Source organism: Ambystoma mexicanum, chromosome 11, assembly GCF_040938575.1.
Source record: "Ambystoma mexicanum isolate Mex_15411 chromosome 11, UKY_AmexF1_1, whole genome shotgun sequence".
Lineage (NCBI taxonomy): Eukaryota > Metazoa > Chordata > Amphibia > Caudata > Ambystomatidae > Ambystoma > Ambystoma mexicanum.
In genome coordinates this window covers 201,032,404-201,050,389 of record NC_090934.1, presented here as the reverse complement: position 1 = coordinate 201,050,389, position 17,986 = coordinate 201,032,404, and the positions used below count along the sequence as shown (strand labels likewise).

The 17,986-nt window shown below is 52.6% G+C and overlaps 1 protein-coding gene and 1 long non-coding RNA gene across 6 annotated transcripts in view; one reads left to right on the top strand and one right to left on the bottom strand.

Annotated features, from left to right (window-relative positions):
• LOC138503241 (uromodulin-like) overlaps positions 1 to 17,986 on the bottom strand; it is a 99,893-nt gene that overhangs the window by 58,432 nt on the left and 23,475 nt on the right. For 3 of the 5 annotated variants that reach the window (XM_069622832.1, XM_069622831.1, XM_069622833.1), the window contains 2 exons: positions 12,367 to 12,581; positions 11,094 to 11,254 (listed from right to left, as the gene is read on the bottom strand). In XM_069622832.1, the coding sequence (XP_069478933.1) occupies positions 11,094 to 11,254; positions 12,367 to 12,581 (376 nt within the window). Of the gene's footprint in view, positions 1 to 11,093; positions 11,255 to 12,366; positions 12,582 to 15,968; positions 16,173 to 17,986 lie in introns of all 5 variants that reach the window. The other 2 variants (XM_069622834.1, XM_069622835.1) reach the window with 1 other exon arrangement.
• Positions 1 to 17,986, top strand: part of LOC138503243 (uncharacterized) — a 317,256-nt gene that overhangs the window by 291,589 nt on the left and 7,681 nt on the right. The window lies entirely within an intron of this gene.

The window sequence follows — 17,986 nt, the reverse complement described above, 5'->3', positions numbered from 1 at the left end:
TACGCGATTCCATTGGACCAAAGGCCCTCAGCGCGTAAGCGCGTCTGTGACGTGACCCGCACGGGTGTTTCCCACACAGCACGTGATGACAGAGCACACGTGGAAAGACTGCACGTCAGAGTCTCATTGCGTGTGATTGGTGGAAATGGCCGTACACCGGGATACAGGTGCGCTGACGTACTTGCGTGTGTAAGTGTCCGCGCACACCTCATATACACGTACATAGGCCAATCGCGTGTACACGCACTTTTGTCCAATTACACGCGATGAGACTCTGACGTGCAGTCTTTCCACGTGTGCTCTGTCATCACGTGCTGTGTGGGAAACAACCGTGCGGGTCACGTCACAGACGCGCTTACGCGCTGAGGGCCTTTGGTCCAATGGAATCGCGTATGCGTGCTGACGCGCTTACGCGCTAAGGGCCTTTCCTCGGTTTTCACGCTGACGTGCAGGATTTTCACGTGCCAATTCACTCCGTACCAAGCTGGCCACGCGTGAGCACACGGAAGACCACGCTCCTGCCCAGAAGGCCGAATTACTGCCCCCCAGAGCCCCGAGCACACTCCCACCTGCTATCTGCTGCTGCCTGACTGCCTGCTGCCCACGTGCACTGCCATTTGCTGCCTGCACATCAGCCAGGGGTGCTGTTGCTGTGACCACCCCTGCTGGAACAGAAGACTCCCGACTGGAATTCCATCGCTCCACAGCCCAGCCCCAGGACCCAGTTGCCCACCCACTCCTGCCTCTGGGGTTGTCATGTCGGGGCTAACACCATCTGTGACCACTGACAACCCCCGGCCAGAGAGGCAGAGGGGCACCAGCTTCAGTGCCACCGAAGTTGGTGTCCTGGTGGAGCAAGTCCTGGGGCAGTATGATGCCCTCTTTGGAAGTTCCTGCGCCGACAAGGAAGGACGGACTTGGATCTGGACTGACATCGTGACTGCCATCAACGCGGAGGGGGTGGCAGTCCGGGACTTACAACATGTCAGGAAGCGCTGGGAGGACTTCAGGTCCAGGACCCTGAACAAGGCCCGGCGCCTCTTGAAGGCAGCGGATGCCAAGGGGCGCCGGGGCCACTTGTCGGAAGAACAGATGGGGGTCCTGGAACGCATATCCCCAGCGCTCCACGTCCAGGTCCTAGAGAAGCAGAGCCGTCTGGAGTCGAGCGGTGAGTGTACATGCATCCTGGTTGTGAGCAGGGCGTGTGGTGATCATTCCCCATTGTGCCGGTTGCACATCTGTTTGTATGGGGTGGAGTATGGGTGGGGGTGTACAGGGCCGTGGGGCTGACACATGCGAGGGCTGTAATGTGTGAGACATGGATGGTGCTTGTGTGTGTGGGCTTGCATGGCAAATGCAGTTGTGCGTGCACACATGTTTGGATGAATGTGTATGTAAGTAGACATGTCCGTGATGTCAGGCATGTATGTTGTTTTCGGCTGCATGTATGAGCACTGTGTACATGTGCATGTGTGTGTATTTGTCAAGGGTGCAACAGTGATGCTACATGGATGCATGTGACAGCGGTATGTGGAAGCCTGATTGGCAGATGTGACATGGATGCCCGTCTGAACAGTGCGACACTTGGCAGAGGTGTAGACATGCATGCAAGTGTGGTGGTGTGTGTACATGTGTGGTGCACTTCCTGTGTTGCATGTGATGTCTGGCTCCCCTTTGGCTGCTGATGCTGTTGTATGTGTAGGGATGGTGGTGGCAGTTGCGAAATGGCTGTGGTATGGCTCATGTGTGCCAGTTGCAAAGACATGTGTGTTGGGGATTGTGATGACATGTCTGAGGTTTGCCAATGCCACTCATGTGCAACTGTCATGCGTGTATGTGTCCATTGTACAGTGCCCTGATGCCTGTGTTTTGTTTCTCCCTGTCTGCAGCGTCAACTGATGAAGAGGGCGGAGAAGGTGCTGTGGAGCACAGCGGCGGGGATCCGACCGCCAGCCGGAGACGCAAGGCCCGGCTCCCCTCCCGTGTTGTCATCTCGTCGGGGAGTGAGGAGTCCGGTGCCGCGTCCCAGGCCGCAGCTGCCGGGGGGAGGTCCAAGAGGCGGAGGTTGGAGTTGGACTCCTCGGCAGCAGAAGGGGCAGCTGGGACCCCACAGGGCCCAACAGGGGAAGATGGCACGGAGTCATCCAGGTTGGTGGGGGGTCTGGTGGAGGAGGAGGCTGTGCAAGCACCAGAGACGGGGTCTGGAGGTCGGGATCCCACTGGTGCTAGTGGTGCAGTCCAGGACCAGGGACAGGAGGCAGCACAGGCCGCCGCGGAGGTGCCTGTGTGCAATCCTGTCCCCGATCCTGTCCCTGCATTATCTTGCACCAGCAGGGATGCCTACGTCCAGACCCGTTTCCAGGCAGGGGATGAGCTGACGTCAACTGGCCTTCCTCTGCCTACGGACGTGGCTATCCAGGTCCGGGTTGAGCCTGTCCTGGCTGGTGTGGCGTTGCGTCAACGGGCCATGCGGGGTGACCTGCAGTCTTTTCATGGAGAGACTGCACGTCATCTCGAATGGCTCGTTGACCACGTCAGCCTGCTGGGACAGGTCACCCAGACCGGATTTCTCCGTCTGATGGGGCTTGTTCCGACCCCCTCCTCAACTGGACCCCCTACGTGCCAGTCGTCCTCTGTGCCATCTTCCCACCCATCAGTCACCTGGGTGCCCTGTGGAGCTGCCTCTGACAGTGCGGCCAGGCTGATGGAGGAGGCATCCCTGCCACAGTCGGGAGTCGGACGTCCAGCAGGGATGGCCACATCAACAACTGCACCCCAGCCGGCGGAGTATGTGCAGGCAGCAGGAGGCAGTGCACGGGCAGAGGCAGAGCAGCAGCAGCAACATGGTGGGAGCCATGAAGGCTCGGGGCCTTCGACATCGGAGGGGCAGGCATCGGCCGGAGGGCAGGAGGACCCAGGACAGAGAGTGTCTTCCGTGTGGCAGCGGTTGGGCCACGCCATAGGTGCGGAGCGGCGGCGGGCGGAAGAGGCGCGGCTCACAATGGTCAGGGCGGAGAACTCCATGCGGAGGGCCCTGAGGCGGGCCGAGTGCCTCGAGGCAATCCGCAGGGGGTTGGAGGAGGACACGGCGTCGTCCCTGCGGACCCTCGGGGCCATGGAACTGGACCGCCTCCGGGACATCGAACAGGAGTTCGATGATGCCCTGGCCCGGAACACCACGGAGTGAGCCGCTGGACTTGCCCGCCGCCTTTGTATATAGTTCTTTAGTTTTAGGTTTCCTTTGTTTTTTCTTATGATTTGGAGTCGACGGACACTGCTCCACTTTTTGTATATAGTTGATATTTAGGTAGGTTTTTTAGGAGGTTTCCTTAGTTCAGTTGTGATGATGGACCCTTGTTATTTTTGTACATAGTTCTTTGTTGCATGGAGAGTTTTTACATTTCACTTTGGACAAAATTTTTTGGATTTGATTTTCTAGTTTTGTGTTTTTATGCGGACATGCAGCTTCTTTTTTCACATTTACATTGTAGTTAGTTTTCTTTCTTTAGCATTCGTATTTTTTTCCAATACATTTTTTTTTCCATTGTTCACTGTGTGGTTTCATCTCATTGGTTTCATGCATGTCATGTTGTGTGTTTTCCCATTCAATTGGAAAATATGTGTGTGACGGACATGGGTTCATTTGCTTCATGAACATTGGGGGTGTAACATGTGATTTCCATTTCCATGTGGGTGAATGGGTTACTTGGTAGGGCTTTTTGGCTGTGGAGGCTGACCATTACGCACATGATTGGGGATTGTGAGGACCTGGTGGGGGCTGCACATGGTGGCAGGGGGGTGGGGGTGGTGGGAGACATGAGTGAGGGCCTGGTGGAGGCTGCCCCTGCACTGCCGGGGGGTGGGGGTGGTGGGAGACATGAGTGGGGGCCTGGTGGAGGCTGCCCCTGCACTGCTGGGGGGTGGGGGTGGTGGGAGACATGAGTGGGGGCCTGGTGGAGGGTGACCCTGGTGGCTGGGGGGTGGGGGTGGTGGGTGACATGAGTGGGGGCCTGGTGGAGGCTGCCCCTGCACTGCTGGGGGGTGGGGGTGGTGGGAGACATGAGTGGGGGCCTGGTGGAGGCTGCCCCTGCACTGCTGGGGTGTGGGGGTGGTGGGAGACATGAGTGGGGGCCTGGTGGAGGCTGCCCCTGCACTGCTGGGGTGTGGGGGTGGTGGGAGACATGAGTGGGGGCCTGGTGGAGGCTGCCCCTGCACTGCCGGGGGGTGGGGGTGCAGGGGGACATGAGTGGGGGCCTGGTGGAGGTTGACCCTGCACTGCTGGGGGGTGGGGGTGGTGGGAGACATGAGTGGGGGCCTGGTGGAGGCTGCCCCTGCACTGCTGGGGTGTGGGGGTGGTGGGAGACATGAGTGGGGGCCTGGTGGATGCTGCCCCTGCACTGCTGGGGTGTGGGGGTGGTGGGAGACATGAGTGGGGGCCTGGTGGAGGCTGCCCCTGCACTGCTGGGGTGTGGGGGTGGTGGGAGACATGAGTGGGGGCCTGGTGGAGGGTGACCCTGGTGGCTGGGGTGTGGGGGTGGTGGGAGACATGAGTGGGGGCCTGGTGGAGGCTGCCCCTGCACTGCCGGGGGGTGGGGGTGCAGGGGGACATGAGTGGGGGCCTGGTGGAGGTTGACCCTGCACTGCTGGGGGGTGGGGGTGGTGGGAGACATGAGCGGGGGCCTGGTGGAGGGTGACCCTGGTGGCTGGGGGGTGGGGGTGGTGGGAGACATGAGTGGGGGCCTGGTGGAGGGTGACCCTGCACTGCTGGGGGGTGGGGGTGGTGGGAGACATGAGTGGGGGCCTGGTGGAGGCTGCCCCTGCACTACTGGGGTGTGGGGGTGGTGGGAGACATGAGTGGGGGCCTGGTGGAGGTTGACCCTGCACTGCTGGGGGTGGGGGTGGTGGGAGACATGAGTGGGGGCCTGGTGGAGGCTGCCCCTGCACTGCTGGGGTGTGGGGGTGGTGGGAGACATGAGTGGGGCCTGGTGGATGCTGCCCCTGCACTGCTGGGGTGTGGGGGTGGTGGGAGACATGAGTGGGGGCCTGGTGGAGGCTGCCCCTGCACTGCTGGGGTGTGGGGGTGGTGGGAGACATGAGTGGGGGCCTGGTGGAGGGTGACCCTGGTGGCTGGGGTGTGGGGGTGGTGGGAGACATGAGTGGGGGCCTGGTGGAGGCTGCCCCTGCACTGCCGGGGGGTGGGGGTGCAGGGGGACATGAGTGGGGGCCTTTTGGAGGTTGACCCTGCACTGCTGGGGGGTGGGGGTGGTGGGAGACATGAGTGGGGGCCTGGTGGAGGGTGACCCTGGTGGCTGGGGGGTGGGGGTGGTGGGAGACATGAGTGGGGGCCTGGTGGAGGGTGACCCTGCACTGCTGGGGGGTGGGGGTGGTGGGAGACATGAGTGGGGGCCTGGTGGGGGCTGCCCATGGTGGCAGGGGGGTGGGGGTGGTGGGAGACATGAGTGGGGGCCTGGTGGAGGCTGACCCTGCACTGCTGGGGTGTGGTGGGAGACATGAGTGGGGGCCTGGTGGAGGGTGACCCTGGTGGCTGGGGGGTGGGGGTGGTGGGTGACATGAGTGGGGGCCTGGTGGAGGCTGCCCCTGCACTGCTGGGGGGTGGGGGTGGTGGGAGACATGAGTGGGGGCCTGGTGGAGGCTGCCCCTGCACTGCTGGGGTGTGGGGGTGGTGGGAGACATGAGTGGGGGCCTGGTGGAGGCTGCCCCTGCACTGCTGGGGTGTGGGGGTGGTGGGAGACATGAGTGGGGGCCTGGTGGAGGCTGCCCCTGCACTGCCGGGGGGTGGGGGTGCAGGGGGACATGAGTGGGGGCCTGGTGGAGGTTGACCCTGCACTGCTGGGGGGTGGGGGTGGTGGGAGACATGAGTGGGGGCCTGGTGGGGGCTGCCCATGGTGGCAGGGGGGTGGGGGTGGTGGGAGACATGAGTGGGGGCCTGGTGGAGGCTGCCCCTGCACTGCTGGGGGTTGGGGGTGGTGGGAGACATGGGTGGGGGCCTGGTGGAGGGTGCCCCTGCACTGCTGGGGGGTGGGGGTGGTGGGAGACATGGGTGGGTGCCTGGTGGAGGGTGCCCCTGCACTGCTGGGGGGTGGGGGTGGTGGGAGACATGGATGGGGGCCTGGTGGAGGGTGCCCCTGGTGGCTGGGGGGTGGGGGTGGTGGGAGACATGAGTGGGGGCCTGGTGGAGGGTGCCCCTGGTGGCGGGGGGGTGGGGGTGATAGGGGACATGAGTGGGGGCCTGGTGGAGGCTGCCCCTGCACTGCTGGGGGGTGGGGGTGGTGGGAGACATGGATGGGGGCCTGGTGGAGGGTGCCCCTGGTGGCGGGGGGGTGGGGGTGATAGGGGACATGAGTGGGGGCCTGGTGGAGGCTGCCCCTGCACTGCTGGGGGGTGGGGGTGCAGGGGGACATGAGCAGGTGTGCAGGGTAGTCCCCTGTTTTGTGGGCTGCCTGCAGGGGCCGTGGAGGGTGTACAGGGAACACCTGTGAGGACCCACCCAGCCTAATTGCGTGTGATAATTCCCGCACACCCCTGTAATACACGTACCTGGCCAAATCGCATGTGAGAATTCCCGCGCACCCCTGTAATACACGTACCCAGCCGAATCGCGTGTAGAACTTCCCGTGTACCCCTGTAATACACGTACCCAGCCAAATCGCGTGTGATAATTCCCACGTACCCCTGTAATACACGTACCCTGGCCAATCGCGTGTAGAACTTCCCACGCACCCCTGTAATACACGTACTAAGCCAAATCGCGTGTGATAATTCCCACGCACCCCTGTAATACACGTACCTGGCCAAATCGCATGTGAGAATTCCCGCGCACCCCTGTAATACACGTACCCAGCCGAATCGCGTGTAGAACTTCCCGTGTACCCCTGTAATACACCTACCCAGCCAAATCGCGTGTGATAATTCCCGCGCACCCCTGGAATACACGTACCCAGCCAAATCGCGTGTGATAATTCCCGCGCACCCCTGGAATACACGTACCCAGCCAAATTGTGTGTGCTAATTCCCGCGCACCCCTGTAATACACGTACCCAGCCAAATCGCGTGTGATAATTCCTGCGTACCCCTGTGATACACGTGCCCTGGCTAATCGCGTGTAAAACTTCACGCGTACCCCTGTAATACACGTACCCTGGCTAATCGCGTGTATAACTTCACGCGTACCCCTGATATGCACGTTACCCGCTTTGCGTTCCTTGTTTGGCAGCCCTGTGGACTGGTCCAGGGTTAGCGCTGCCCTTTGCGATGATTTAGCGATTTTGATGGCTTTTCCTTGCGCGAGGGCGTTCTTGGGGGCGTTACTGGCGCTGCTGCAGGGTCGCTGCGATACTCTGCGCCACGGCTGGTTTGGGAGCCTAAAATCCATGAATACGCTGTGCGCGGAAATCGGTTTTAGCGCACGTGCCTGGCGCAGACAATCGCACGCGGACACTCTGCGCCAGCCGCTTGCGACACTTTTCTGCGAAATTCTATGAATTATAGTGTAAATCTGGGGTTGTTTTTTGTATTTTAAAGCTTTAAATACTTCCATATAAACGTGCATAAAAACCTTTGACTTTTACCAAAAAGCAAACCGTTTTTTGTGTCAAACAAGCAGACCTTAAAATATGCTTGCCTGATGCCTGCAACATATGGTTCACTCCCTTCTGTCTACCAACTCTTCCACCCAAATGGCCTACATAAGAAGAAAGATCAAGTAATGGGCTAAACTATACCAGCAGCATGCAAGAAGGCAAACCTCACAGAAAACAGCACAGTGATGTAAGATATATTAAATAATTTGACCAGGATCACTGTATCATCTGCTGGCAAATCCAGGATATAAACATGAACGCTGTCATTCCATAGTCTTGAATTTGGATACTTATTCACCTCTTGGACTAACAGTGTATGCCACCATTGGAGGCGATTGCCTAGGTTTTAGAACACCCCATCTGAACAAACCAATTTCTAGACCTTCACCATACGGATGATATGTTAGTTTTTATAGCAACCCCTATCTGCTACAGGTACATTGCTGATAGTAGCAGATGTTGCTCTGCAAAACCAAGTACACATTCAGGCAGGTTTATAAACTTGAGACGTAGGAAAGGCTCAGCCAGCCTTGTTGGAATGTGATATTCTAATTTTGCATATGAACACATATCTCTGCAATGGGTGCTTCACCCACTGAGCTAACTTCTGAACCATTGTTGCCCTCACTTTATCAACATGCATTTCACCATTGCTTATTGAACATGATGAACCTAATTCCCACAGGAAGGAAAGAATGCTACAGAGTGGTGCCATAAGGAACACACAAACTATGTATACCACAATGAACACCGAAAGCAATACATGATGAATTGATCAAGGCAGAATGTACTTGCCAAAACAGAGGCAATGGGTTTCGAGCCTCAGCAGCACCCCATAAAATATCCTGACGTGTGCTATTTTAGACCTGTGAACAATGGAATCTTACTTCATCAGATCAGCTAGCCTTGTGAGGCCCCCTCCAAGGTGGGGGCCCTGGGCAAGTGCCCCTTTTGCCCTCCCATAAAAACGTCTCTGCTCTGACTATAACTGTAGGTTTTGTGAAGTTCATGTCTCTCTTGAAACCCTGAGACATTGGGTTACTGTGTGTCCTTACTTTGAGGAAAAACGTTTAATATGTTTTAAGGATAACATCGTCAGTAATTTGAAAGTATCTAAGAATCTACATTGGCGCAGATGCTTGTGGCGCACTAGTATTTCTTTGGTTTTAGCTTTAAATGTCTTCCTAACTTTCGTTACATCAGAACTGGATAAGATAAATCTGAAAAGTGTATAATGATTATGTTGTGACATGTAGATTCTTAGAAATTGAATTGAATTTCTTTTCTTTTTCGTTCTACATTTTTTATTAATTTGATTTTCTTTTTTTATATATTGTTTTTATGTGAGATAAATGTGTTTATGTTTCTTGTTTACCTATGTTGCGTAAGGTTTCTTGTAAACTATGTATGCAACAATAAAAAATAAAATAAAAAAGTGGCAGAGGTTTAGATGATCGATGGAAGGAGGAGCCACTGTAGTGTAGGGGTGTGCTCGCCTACCCAAATGCCCCCAAACATGGAATTGATATCACAGGCGTTAAGGGCCGGCAGCATTAAAAGATTGCATTATGACATGGAACCAGTTTCACAGATTGGGCATATAGGCAAACATTTGCCACAACACAATTACGAACGTAGAAAACAAGAAAGAACTGAGAATCTGGACAACATAACCAATATAGCCTTGAGGAAGGCCGTTTTGGTCGAAACATGTGTTGGCTTTTACTTTTAGGCACTCACAGAACAATTAAAACACTATTTGGACAGAAAAGGACTATCTTTTGTGAAAGCTCGTATGAATTGGTGAATATTGACATCATGGGACACGTGCACTTAGATGCACAATTGCAAGCAACTTTAACTGTGGTACTGGGCATAGCCAGATTATATGTGTTCATGTGATGTCATCCCAATATCACAAAGTAGTCATAACCTAGCACAGGAAAGAGGAGTCTGTGCACTCACACACATTAATACCGTTGCACAGTGTAGCCAGACTGTCAGGTTGAGCTCCCTGTGCTCTCTTTCTACTTGCTCTCATTATAATATCACACTGTCAACCCTTATGTCGCCCTCCACCCAACTTCATGGTAACCTATAACAGTCGTATCATGTGAATGCTTCCCCATGAGTGTCTCCGCAGACCCTTTGGCAGGTTGAGAGATCCCCACTTCCCATAATTGGGACAGTTTTCAGTGCCATTTTACTGGTGTGGTGTGATGAGTGATGGATTGCCAGGTTGGTGGGGGTGTCAGGTGGGATACTGCATAGACAACCACATTTACAGATGTGTCATGTGGTACTAACTGGCAGACAGCATGGTAAATCCTATTTCTGATGCTGTAGGGGCCAAGCAGATGAGGCTGAGTTGGTGTCTGCATTGTCCACTACAAAATGCCTTCATGAAGAATCTATTTTTTGATGAGTATATCACCTTCTAAAACCCTTAACACTTAGGCCTTCTCTTGAGGAGATGAAAGCAACCCCATACTGCACATTAATGTCTGCAGGGTTATCGCTGAGGCCTAGGCTAAAAGCATTGAGACCACAGCAATCGCCTTGCCAAAGGATACCCCCGAGCTCTGGGATACCACTGTCCCTGGGGCTATGATTGAGCCCAGTTCTACCATCGAGGCAGGTCCTGCTGCTGAACCTGGGGTAATGACTGAGCCAAAGGATACCTTGAGCTCAGGGATACCACTGTGCCTGGGGCTATCACCGAGCCCAGGTTTACCAGCGAGGCAGGTCCTGCTGCTGAACCCAGGGTAATCACTGAACCAAAGGATACCCCTGAGCTCGGGCATATCACTGTGCGTGGGGCTGTCACTGAGCCCAGGTCCACCACTGAGGAAGGTCCTGCTGCTAAACCCAGGGTAATCATTGAGCCAAAGGATATCCCTGAGTTTATGGATACCACTATGCCTGGGGCTATCACCGAGCCCAGGTCTACCACTGAGGCAGGACCTGCTGCTGAACCGAGGGTAATCACCTCACCAGAGGATACCGCTGAGCTTTGTGAGCCATTGTACCTGGGGCTATCACTGAGCCCAGGTCTACCATCGAGGCACGTCTTGCTGCTGACCCTGGGGTAATCACTGAACAAAAGGATACCCCTGAACTTGGGCATACCACTGTGCGTGGGGCTGTCACTGAACCCAGGTCCACCACTGAGGCAGGTCCTGCTGCTGAACCCAAGGTAATCACTGAGTCATAGGATACCACCAAGCTCAGGGATGCTACTGCGCCTGGAGCTATGACTGAGCCCAGGTCTACCATCGAGGCAGGTCTTGCTGCTGACCCTGGGGTAATCACTGAACAAAAGGATACCCCTGAACTTGGGCATACCACTGTGCGTGGGGCTGTCACTGAACCCAGGTTCACCACTGAGGCAGGTCCTGCTGCTGAACCCAGGGTAACTGTAGTGACAAAGGTGATCACCATTAATTAACTCTGAGAACCACTCACTGGGTGTCCGCCCAGAGAGCTACTCACCCCAAGATTGGTTTCAATGCCGTTGCGAGGGCCACTGACATATTGAGAGGGTAGGAGCAGGACACGTTGTAGGTGTAGTTTTGTCTTAATACGAGTCCACTTTGAGAAACCCTCGCTGGTATGAGGAGCTGATTGCTGTAGGTCGCATGAGTGCCATTCACCTGGAAAGGAGCAAGAGAGAGCCAGAGTGAGTATGGAGCGTCCCAGACAAAGTGCACAATGTCAGTCTTCAACGCTTCGTCCAATGGGTGCTACGGAGGCGGGGCTTGGATGCCTTCAGCCACGGAGGGGACAGGCAGATCCAAGAGGGGACTGGGCACAGAGGATGCTCAATGGTCGTCATGGTGAAGAGTGATGTCCCTGGGATGGAAGCAAGATCAAGCCCACAGTAAAGCAATGGTCACTTATCATGGAAGGCTGGCGAAGGGAGGAGGGGCTATCGAATGCAGGGGCTCATGTCCTGAACATATTATGTTTAGTTTAATCTTATCAATATTTAAAACTCCCAGAACGATTTAAACAACAAGCACTTTAAAAATAAATAAAGAACAATACAACAACAATATGTACTGAAAGCACCTTACCCCTGACCTGCGATGTCTCAGAGAAGAGGTAGAAGTGCAGTGGAGCCTTCAGTGCAAGCCTGGTCATCCATGTGGGTCTGCCTAGCAATGCACCATCGCTGCACTCACACCTAAAGTACAGAATGCACCTTATCTTTGCCCTGTGATGTCTCAGAGAAGAGGTAGAAGTGCAGTGGAGCCTTCAGTGCAAGCCTGGTCATCCATGTGGGTCTGCCTAGCAATGCACCATCGCTGCACTCACACCTAGAGTACTGAACGCACCTTATCTCTGCCCTGCAATGTCTCAGAGAAGAGGTAGAGGTGCAGTTGAGCCTTCATTGCAAGCCTGGTCATCCATTTGGGCCTGCCTAGCAATTACCACTGCTGCACTCACACCTAAAGTACAGAATGCACCTTATCTCCTCCCTGCAATGCCTCAGAGAAGAGGTAGAAGGCAGTGGAGCCTTCAATGCAAGCCTGGGCATCCATTTGGGTCGGCCTATCAAGGCACCACTGCTGCACTCACAGCGAAAGTACTGAAGGCATCGTATCTCTGCCCTGTGATGTCTCAGAGGAGAGGTAGAAGTGCAGTGGAGTCTTCAGTGCAAGCCTGGTCATCCATTTGGGTCTGCCTAGCAATCACCACCCACCCAGGCTCCCATGCAGAGAACCTGCTGTGTGTGGATTAGGGATCCAGTGCCAACCCTCACCGTCAGGGTGTTCCCACAGAGGGTGGAGGTGGTATTGGTTGCGACGACGACCGTAGCATTGGCATTGACATCAATCACGTTGTTGTTCCCCATGCAGGTGGGGTCCCTCAGATGCAGGTTTTCCGAGTTGTACCCACTCCTCTCCAGCTGGCATTTGCCCTCAGAAATCTTCATCTGGCCTGAGAGGCACTGCACGATGGGGGTTGGAGGTGATGCTGTAGGGGGACAAGGGCAGACATTTAGAAAATCGATACAAATAATGAGAGAGCAGCTCGAGGCCGGGAAATACAGGAAAAAACAGAGAACGAAAGAAAGAAAAACCATCAAAGAATCTCCGATTATTGTTCACTCTCCCATCATCTTGACATCAAGGCTGGACTCAGGGAATCGTGTGCACTGTCTGAGCCCATGTGGATGCGGTGGCAGGAAATACCATTTACCCGGATTAGATACTTGGAATACTCGGGCACCGAGAGTCTTCCACCTGCTGCTGCCACTTATTGTCTTGTGCCAAATCTGGTGTGCTGTGGAATTTCATTCTGCAGTTGTTGGCAAACCAACATAGTTGGACGGCGTCCAATCACATTGTAGCACTAGTAGAAATAATGTTTACGAGCACATTCACTGTTACATTGCATAACCACACTACTAATTCCTTCCCCTGTATGACGTCGGAGAAGATCACGGTCACAACTTCCTTCCAGAACATACTCCTGTGAATAATGTAGGCAATGGGCAAGGTCAAACAGTGCCTCCGGATCATGCTCCAGAAGGAATTGAGGCAAGGTTCAAGGTCATGTGGTCAGGGGCGTAGGAAACACATAAAATCTGGGGGGGACAGGCGACAACTTGGGGACTTTGCTTTATTCATTCATTTATTTATTTATTTATTTATTGTGTTTTAGTAAAAGAACTCAACTTTTCACAAAATTAGAATTAAAATAGCAGTATGTATTAAATTGCAAATATCACTGTATAAAACAAGAGAAAAGAAGAAAAGAAAACAGAAGAAAATTAACGGATGCAGCAGCAAAGAACATATCTTTTTATGTTGCATTTCTGGATTGTTCATCTGACTATGAGCTCATGGCAAAAGAGAGGAAATACCAATTACTTCCAGGGGGCCAGAGCTACGACGCCAGCTCGTTAAGAGGCAGATCACCTGTGAGTGGACTCCTGCCAAATAAAGGAGGTGAAGCCTTTTCTACCAACTGCAAGTTGCTACTTTTTTGTGTAGGGCAAGGAGACGTGTGTGTCTCTTGGTATGGAAAGATGGGAGTTTCAAAGAAAGAAGAAATCTTGTTTGTACCTCTGAGTAAGCCCTGCTATGGGAGTAGAGGGACCAGGTGTGTGATGTTGCTGCTTTGACTGTCCTCTGGGGCTGGGGCGGTTCATCAAACAAGGAGGATGAGCGATCACAAGCCCACCCCCTTATATGCACTCCCCAGGTACGTGGCCGGATGTGTCGGACCCAGGGGATGTAGGTGGGGTGTATGTGAACCCAGGGGGGTGGCCAGAGGGGCAGCCCGCTATGTGGGCTCCCCCAATAGTGCCCCTGCGAGGGCCGGGCCAGCCTCTCACGATGAGTCTGGTCCCTCTTATTCCATTTCATGCTGGCTTTCTTTGCCTTTGTTATTCTGAATGCAGAGCTGGACTCTGTTCCTTTCACGTTTAATATTTGCTGCAAAGCCTGATCTATTTGATTCTCTCATATGTTACTAGGATGGCAAAGCATGGGTCCTCTGCCCTGTTACATTATTCAAGAGCCCCTCTGGCCTTTCTTTGCCTCTCCCTTGTCTCGCTACTTGCTTGCTTAATACATACTTGCTTAATACATACCACCCTGCTTGAACACTGAACATACTCTCCCTAACACAGCAATGGCAGATGCAGTCTTTCTTAACTTCTATTAGTCCCGTGCCTTGAATTGGCCTCTTATTTCCGCTTTTCTGTCTGCAGGGGAAAGGCATTTGCCAGTCAGTGCCATGATGGTTCTACCTGGCCATAAGAGGGCAAGAGTTAGCCAATATTGGAAGAACATGGCATATTATGCCAGAGGCTGGCAACTGCCTTCCTAATGCCTACACAAGAGACACATCTCTTGCCTTTGTTTCTAACAGTAATTCAGTGGATGAAGAAACACGAGAACACACATATTGCGTATAAATGAAGGAGATGATGTCACACTTGGTTAAAACATTTTGATCACGCCAGGAGCTCATTTCCAGCTGCAATTAAGCGATTACCTTTTAGACTTCTGGCTTTAAATAATGTTAGTATCACCTGGAAAGCACAGAGGTTGCTCAACAGGGTTCCTGGAGCATGGGGGTACCCTACTCGTGGGCATGGATGATTGGAGGGCATTCTTGCCCTGGTTTGGATCCTGGCCCCTACAGCTATGATGGGGGGAGGGTCCTATTACTTTTAGTTTTACATACCCTTTGAGGGTGGGCAAACATTGCCTACTGCTTTAGCCCACTAACAGCTCTGCTTTGCAACTTTATCACACATACCTGTCAGGTGGCATGCAACTCAATGCTACTAATGTTATCAGCCTCAGAAGTCTGGAATCCTTTGCCACATCAACTAGGGTACAGGCTTGCCACCTGAGAATTACCCATGTCTGAGTCGGCATCTGTCGCCCTGTGGACACACACAGAAAGAGCAGGGAACAGTGCCGTTGTGGGTTTTTCACACTTCTTCCTCGGGGTGGGCACAATTCACTCCGCAGAGAAAGTGGCACATGCTGGGCAACATTCTCCCACTTTGACAATGTCACCAAAAGAGCGAAATTGGCCATTTGAAATACCTCTGTCGACTTATTATTGCACAATCCACACTGATGGATTTAAGCACCTGCTTAACGCGAGATGGCAATTAAGGGCATTTGCCAACGCACTCAAGAGGCACAGGACACCCTCTTACCAGTTACATGCCATGCTCACTCATTCTGATCACGAATTGGCATTTATCTGGGGTCATGTTAAATGTATTTATTTATTTATTACATGTGTAGCATCACGCAAAACTCCCAAGCATCAAGGCACAAAGTAAACTGCATGGAGTGGACCACTTCCATTGGCGCACGTTTTTACTTTTCCGCCACAAAATTGAAGATTTTAGCGTAAAGGCAGGTGAAATCACATTGCTTTTCCACTTTGGAAGAGTGTAAATACCTTGTGCAATTAGCGATTGCTGGTGGAATTGACACTGGCTTCCTCTGGACTCCAACCCGCTTTTACCAGGTTTCATTTCCAAGAAGATCCCAGAGGAATCCCTTTCCTTATGTCCAGCTTGAGAATCCATGCTGGCAGTAAGGCCGCATTTGTCTGGTGGAGCCTGGTGTGTCCACTCGGCTCCCGAACTCCACCCAGAAAAATGCACGAAAATCTGGCCAGTTAGAAAAAGCAACAGTAATAGTGTTTTCCATCACTTTTTCTGACCCAATTCACCTGGAAAATGCTGTGTTGCATCGGAAGCTGAATGCATTCACTCTGACTATTATCCCACCGGAAGATTAAGCCAGGTGCTGAACACAGCTGTTACATATTCCTGTGCACAATCTGCATTTGGAGAATTAACTAACTGAGCTTGTTACTCACCGGCCGGCGAGTGATCCAGGCAAGCGACCAGGAAGGTTGTACTGGGTGGTGCTTGAAGAGCTCGAGATGGAGCCTCCACCTGAGCCTCCTCTCTGTTGAGGGAAATAAGCTCTTTTTGATGATATGACTCTTAGCTGAACTAAATTGCAGACTGAGAGACCGATCACCCAAAAGAGCGAGGAGAACACACCGCCACGGACCCAGCTAAAAAGAAAAAAGACAATTGGTAAATACTTGGGGAGAGCAAAAATCACCACAAGAAAAGCCTCACAAAAGCAGAAAGTACCTGGGTCACCCACTCCCATTGTAATTGAAAAGAAACAGAAATGTAATTTCCCCTGTAAGTATAGAAAATATATTAGCTACTATTTTGATGGTTCAGATAGGAATTAATAAAGAAAAGTTAAGGAAGTCTTACCAGAACAGGAATTGAAATAACCTATCAATCCAGATTAGAAACAACGGAGGTACAAAACAATAAACAGGAAGATTAGTAGGGATACTATAGCCGGGCGGCACGAGGAGCGCACTAGATACGGCTAGGTGCACTTCTCAGCAAGGCGTCCCTGTGTGCACTTTCAGAAATGAGTCTTGGAGTACAATCAGCAAAGCGTCCTTGCGTACACTTGAGAGAATAAATCCAAAACAACAGGATGGAGTCGGAATCCACAAAAGGACACTGGAATTGAAGAAGGAAACAGTACCCAGTACGTGGGGTCAGCTGGGAAGGTGAGGAAAACCAGGTGAAGGCGGTGGTAGGTAAATCAGGACAGAAGTTTCTGTACAGTAAGAATTAGCGAAAGGCAATCCAGTGAACAGGCAGCGAGATCTGATACACAGGCGGGCTAAGGACAGTACAGAATCAGGAAGCAAGCAATCCGTAGGACAGGCAAAGGTCCTATACACAGGTAGGCAGAAGACAGTACAAAATCAGGAAGCAAGCAAACCGTAGAGCAGGCAAAGGTCCGGTACACAGGTAGGCAGAAGAATTGAGAAGTCTCAAGGCAGTCCGTAATTGGAAAAACAGGAGTTGGTATATGGGAAGGCAATGATTGGGAAGGCACAGAAGACAAAACTTCGGATGCCGGTTGCAACTTTAATCAGAAGCAGCGTCCTTCCCGATGCAGTGCCTTATTTACCCAGGAGGTGGAGCGCCGTAAGCCCGTCAGAGCTCACGTTCCGAATAGTCGGAACTTCACGCAAAAGGTAGGTTTCCTGGGAGTTGTAGGCAAAGGCTGGGTTGTCGATACCTTTGATGTTGTCGAGCCCAATCTCCAGGGTAACCGCCACCGAGAGAAGTAAGGGGCTGAGAAACGTCGGATACTGTGGCGAAGCGTCACGACTTTGGTAGGTACCTTGAAAGTGGTCTCTTTCACCTGGCGTGATGAGGAGGAACGTGGGTCATTCAGACCCCGATGTCTGACAGAGCTACCTTACAAATGATATCTCCTCTGGGGCTTTACTGTCTTAACCCCTTAACTGCCATAGGTATTTCCCCCAGTGCCAAGGCCTTGTTTGGTGATTTCGGTATGTCGCCATTCAATCCCTTGTAACTTCTTTGTTACATGAGATATCTCGGCCAAATTTGGCCCCTTTTCTCCCACATATAGGCGGTCGTAACGCCACCCAGGAATCCTAGTTTGCTGTAGGTGGGTGAGAGAAAATAACCAAACAGGAGAGATTTTTTTTTTCCAGAAAATTCCAATACAATGTTGTACAAAGAAGCCTGTGGTGTTTTCCTTGTAAGAGCTAGGAACAAATGGTTTTCTGTGCTGGATTCGCCATTTTACAGGCTTTCAAGACAAGATTGAGTGGAAACCAAAATAACATATTTTGATATGCTAATCAGCCATTTTGTGAGAGGTAGGCAATTTAGGTGTTTTGTTGTCCAATAGGTCATGCGTGGACGGAATGGAAGAAAAGGGTAGGAAAGCTGAATGGGAAACCAGAAATGCATACATTTCTGAAAAGTAGACAATATTCCAAGTTTAGGAAGGGGTGATTTGCGTAGGTCAGGC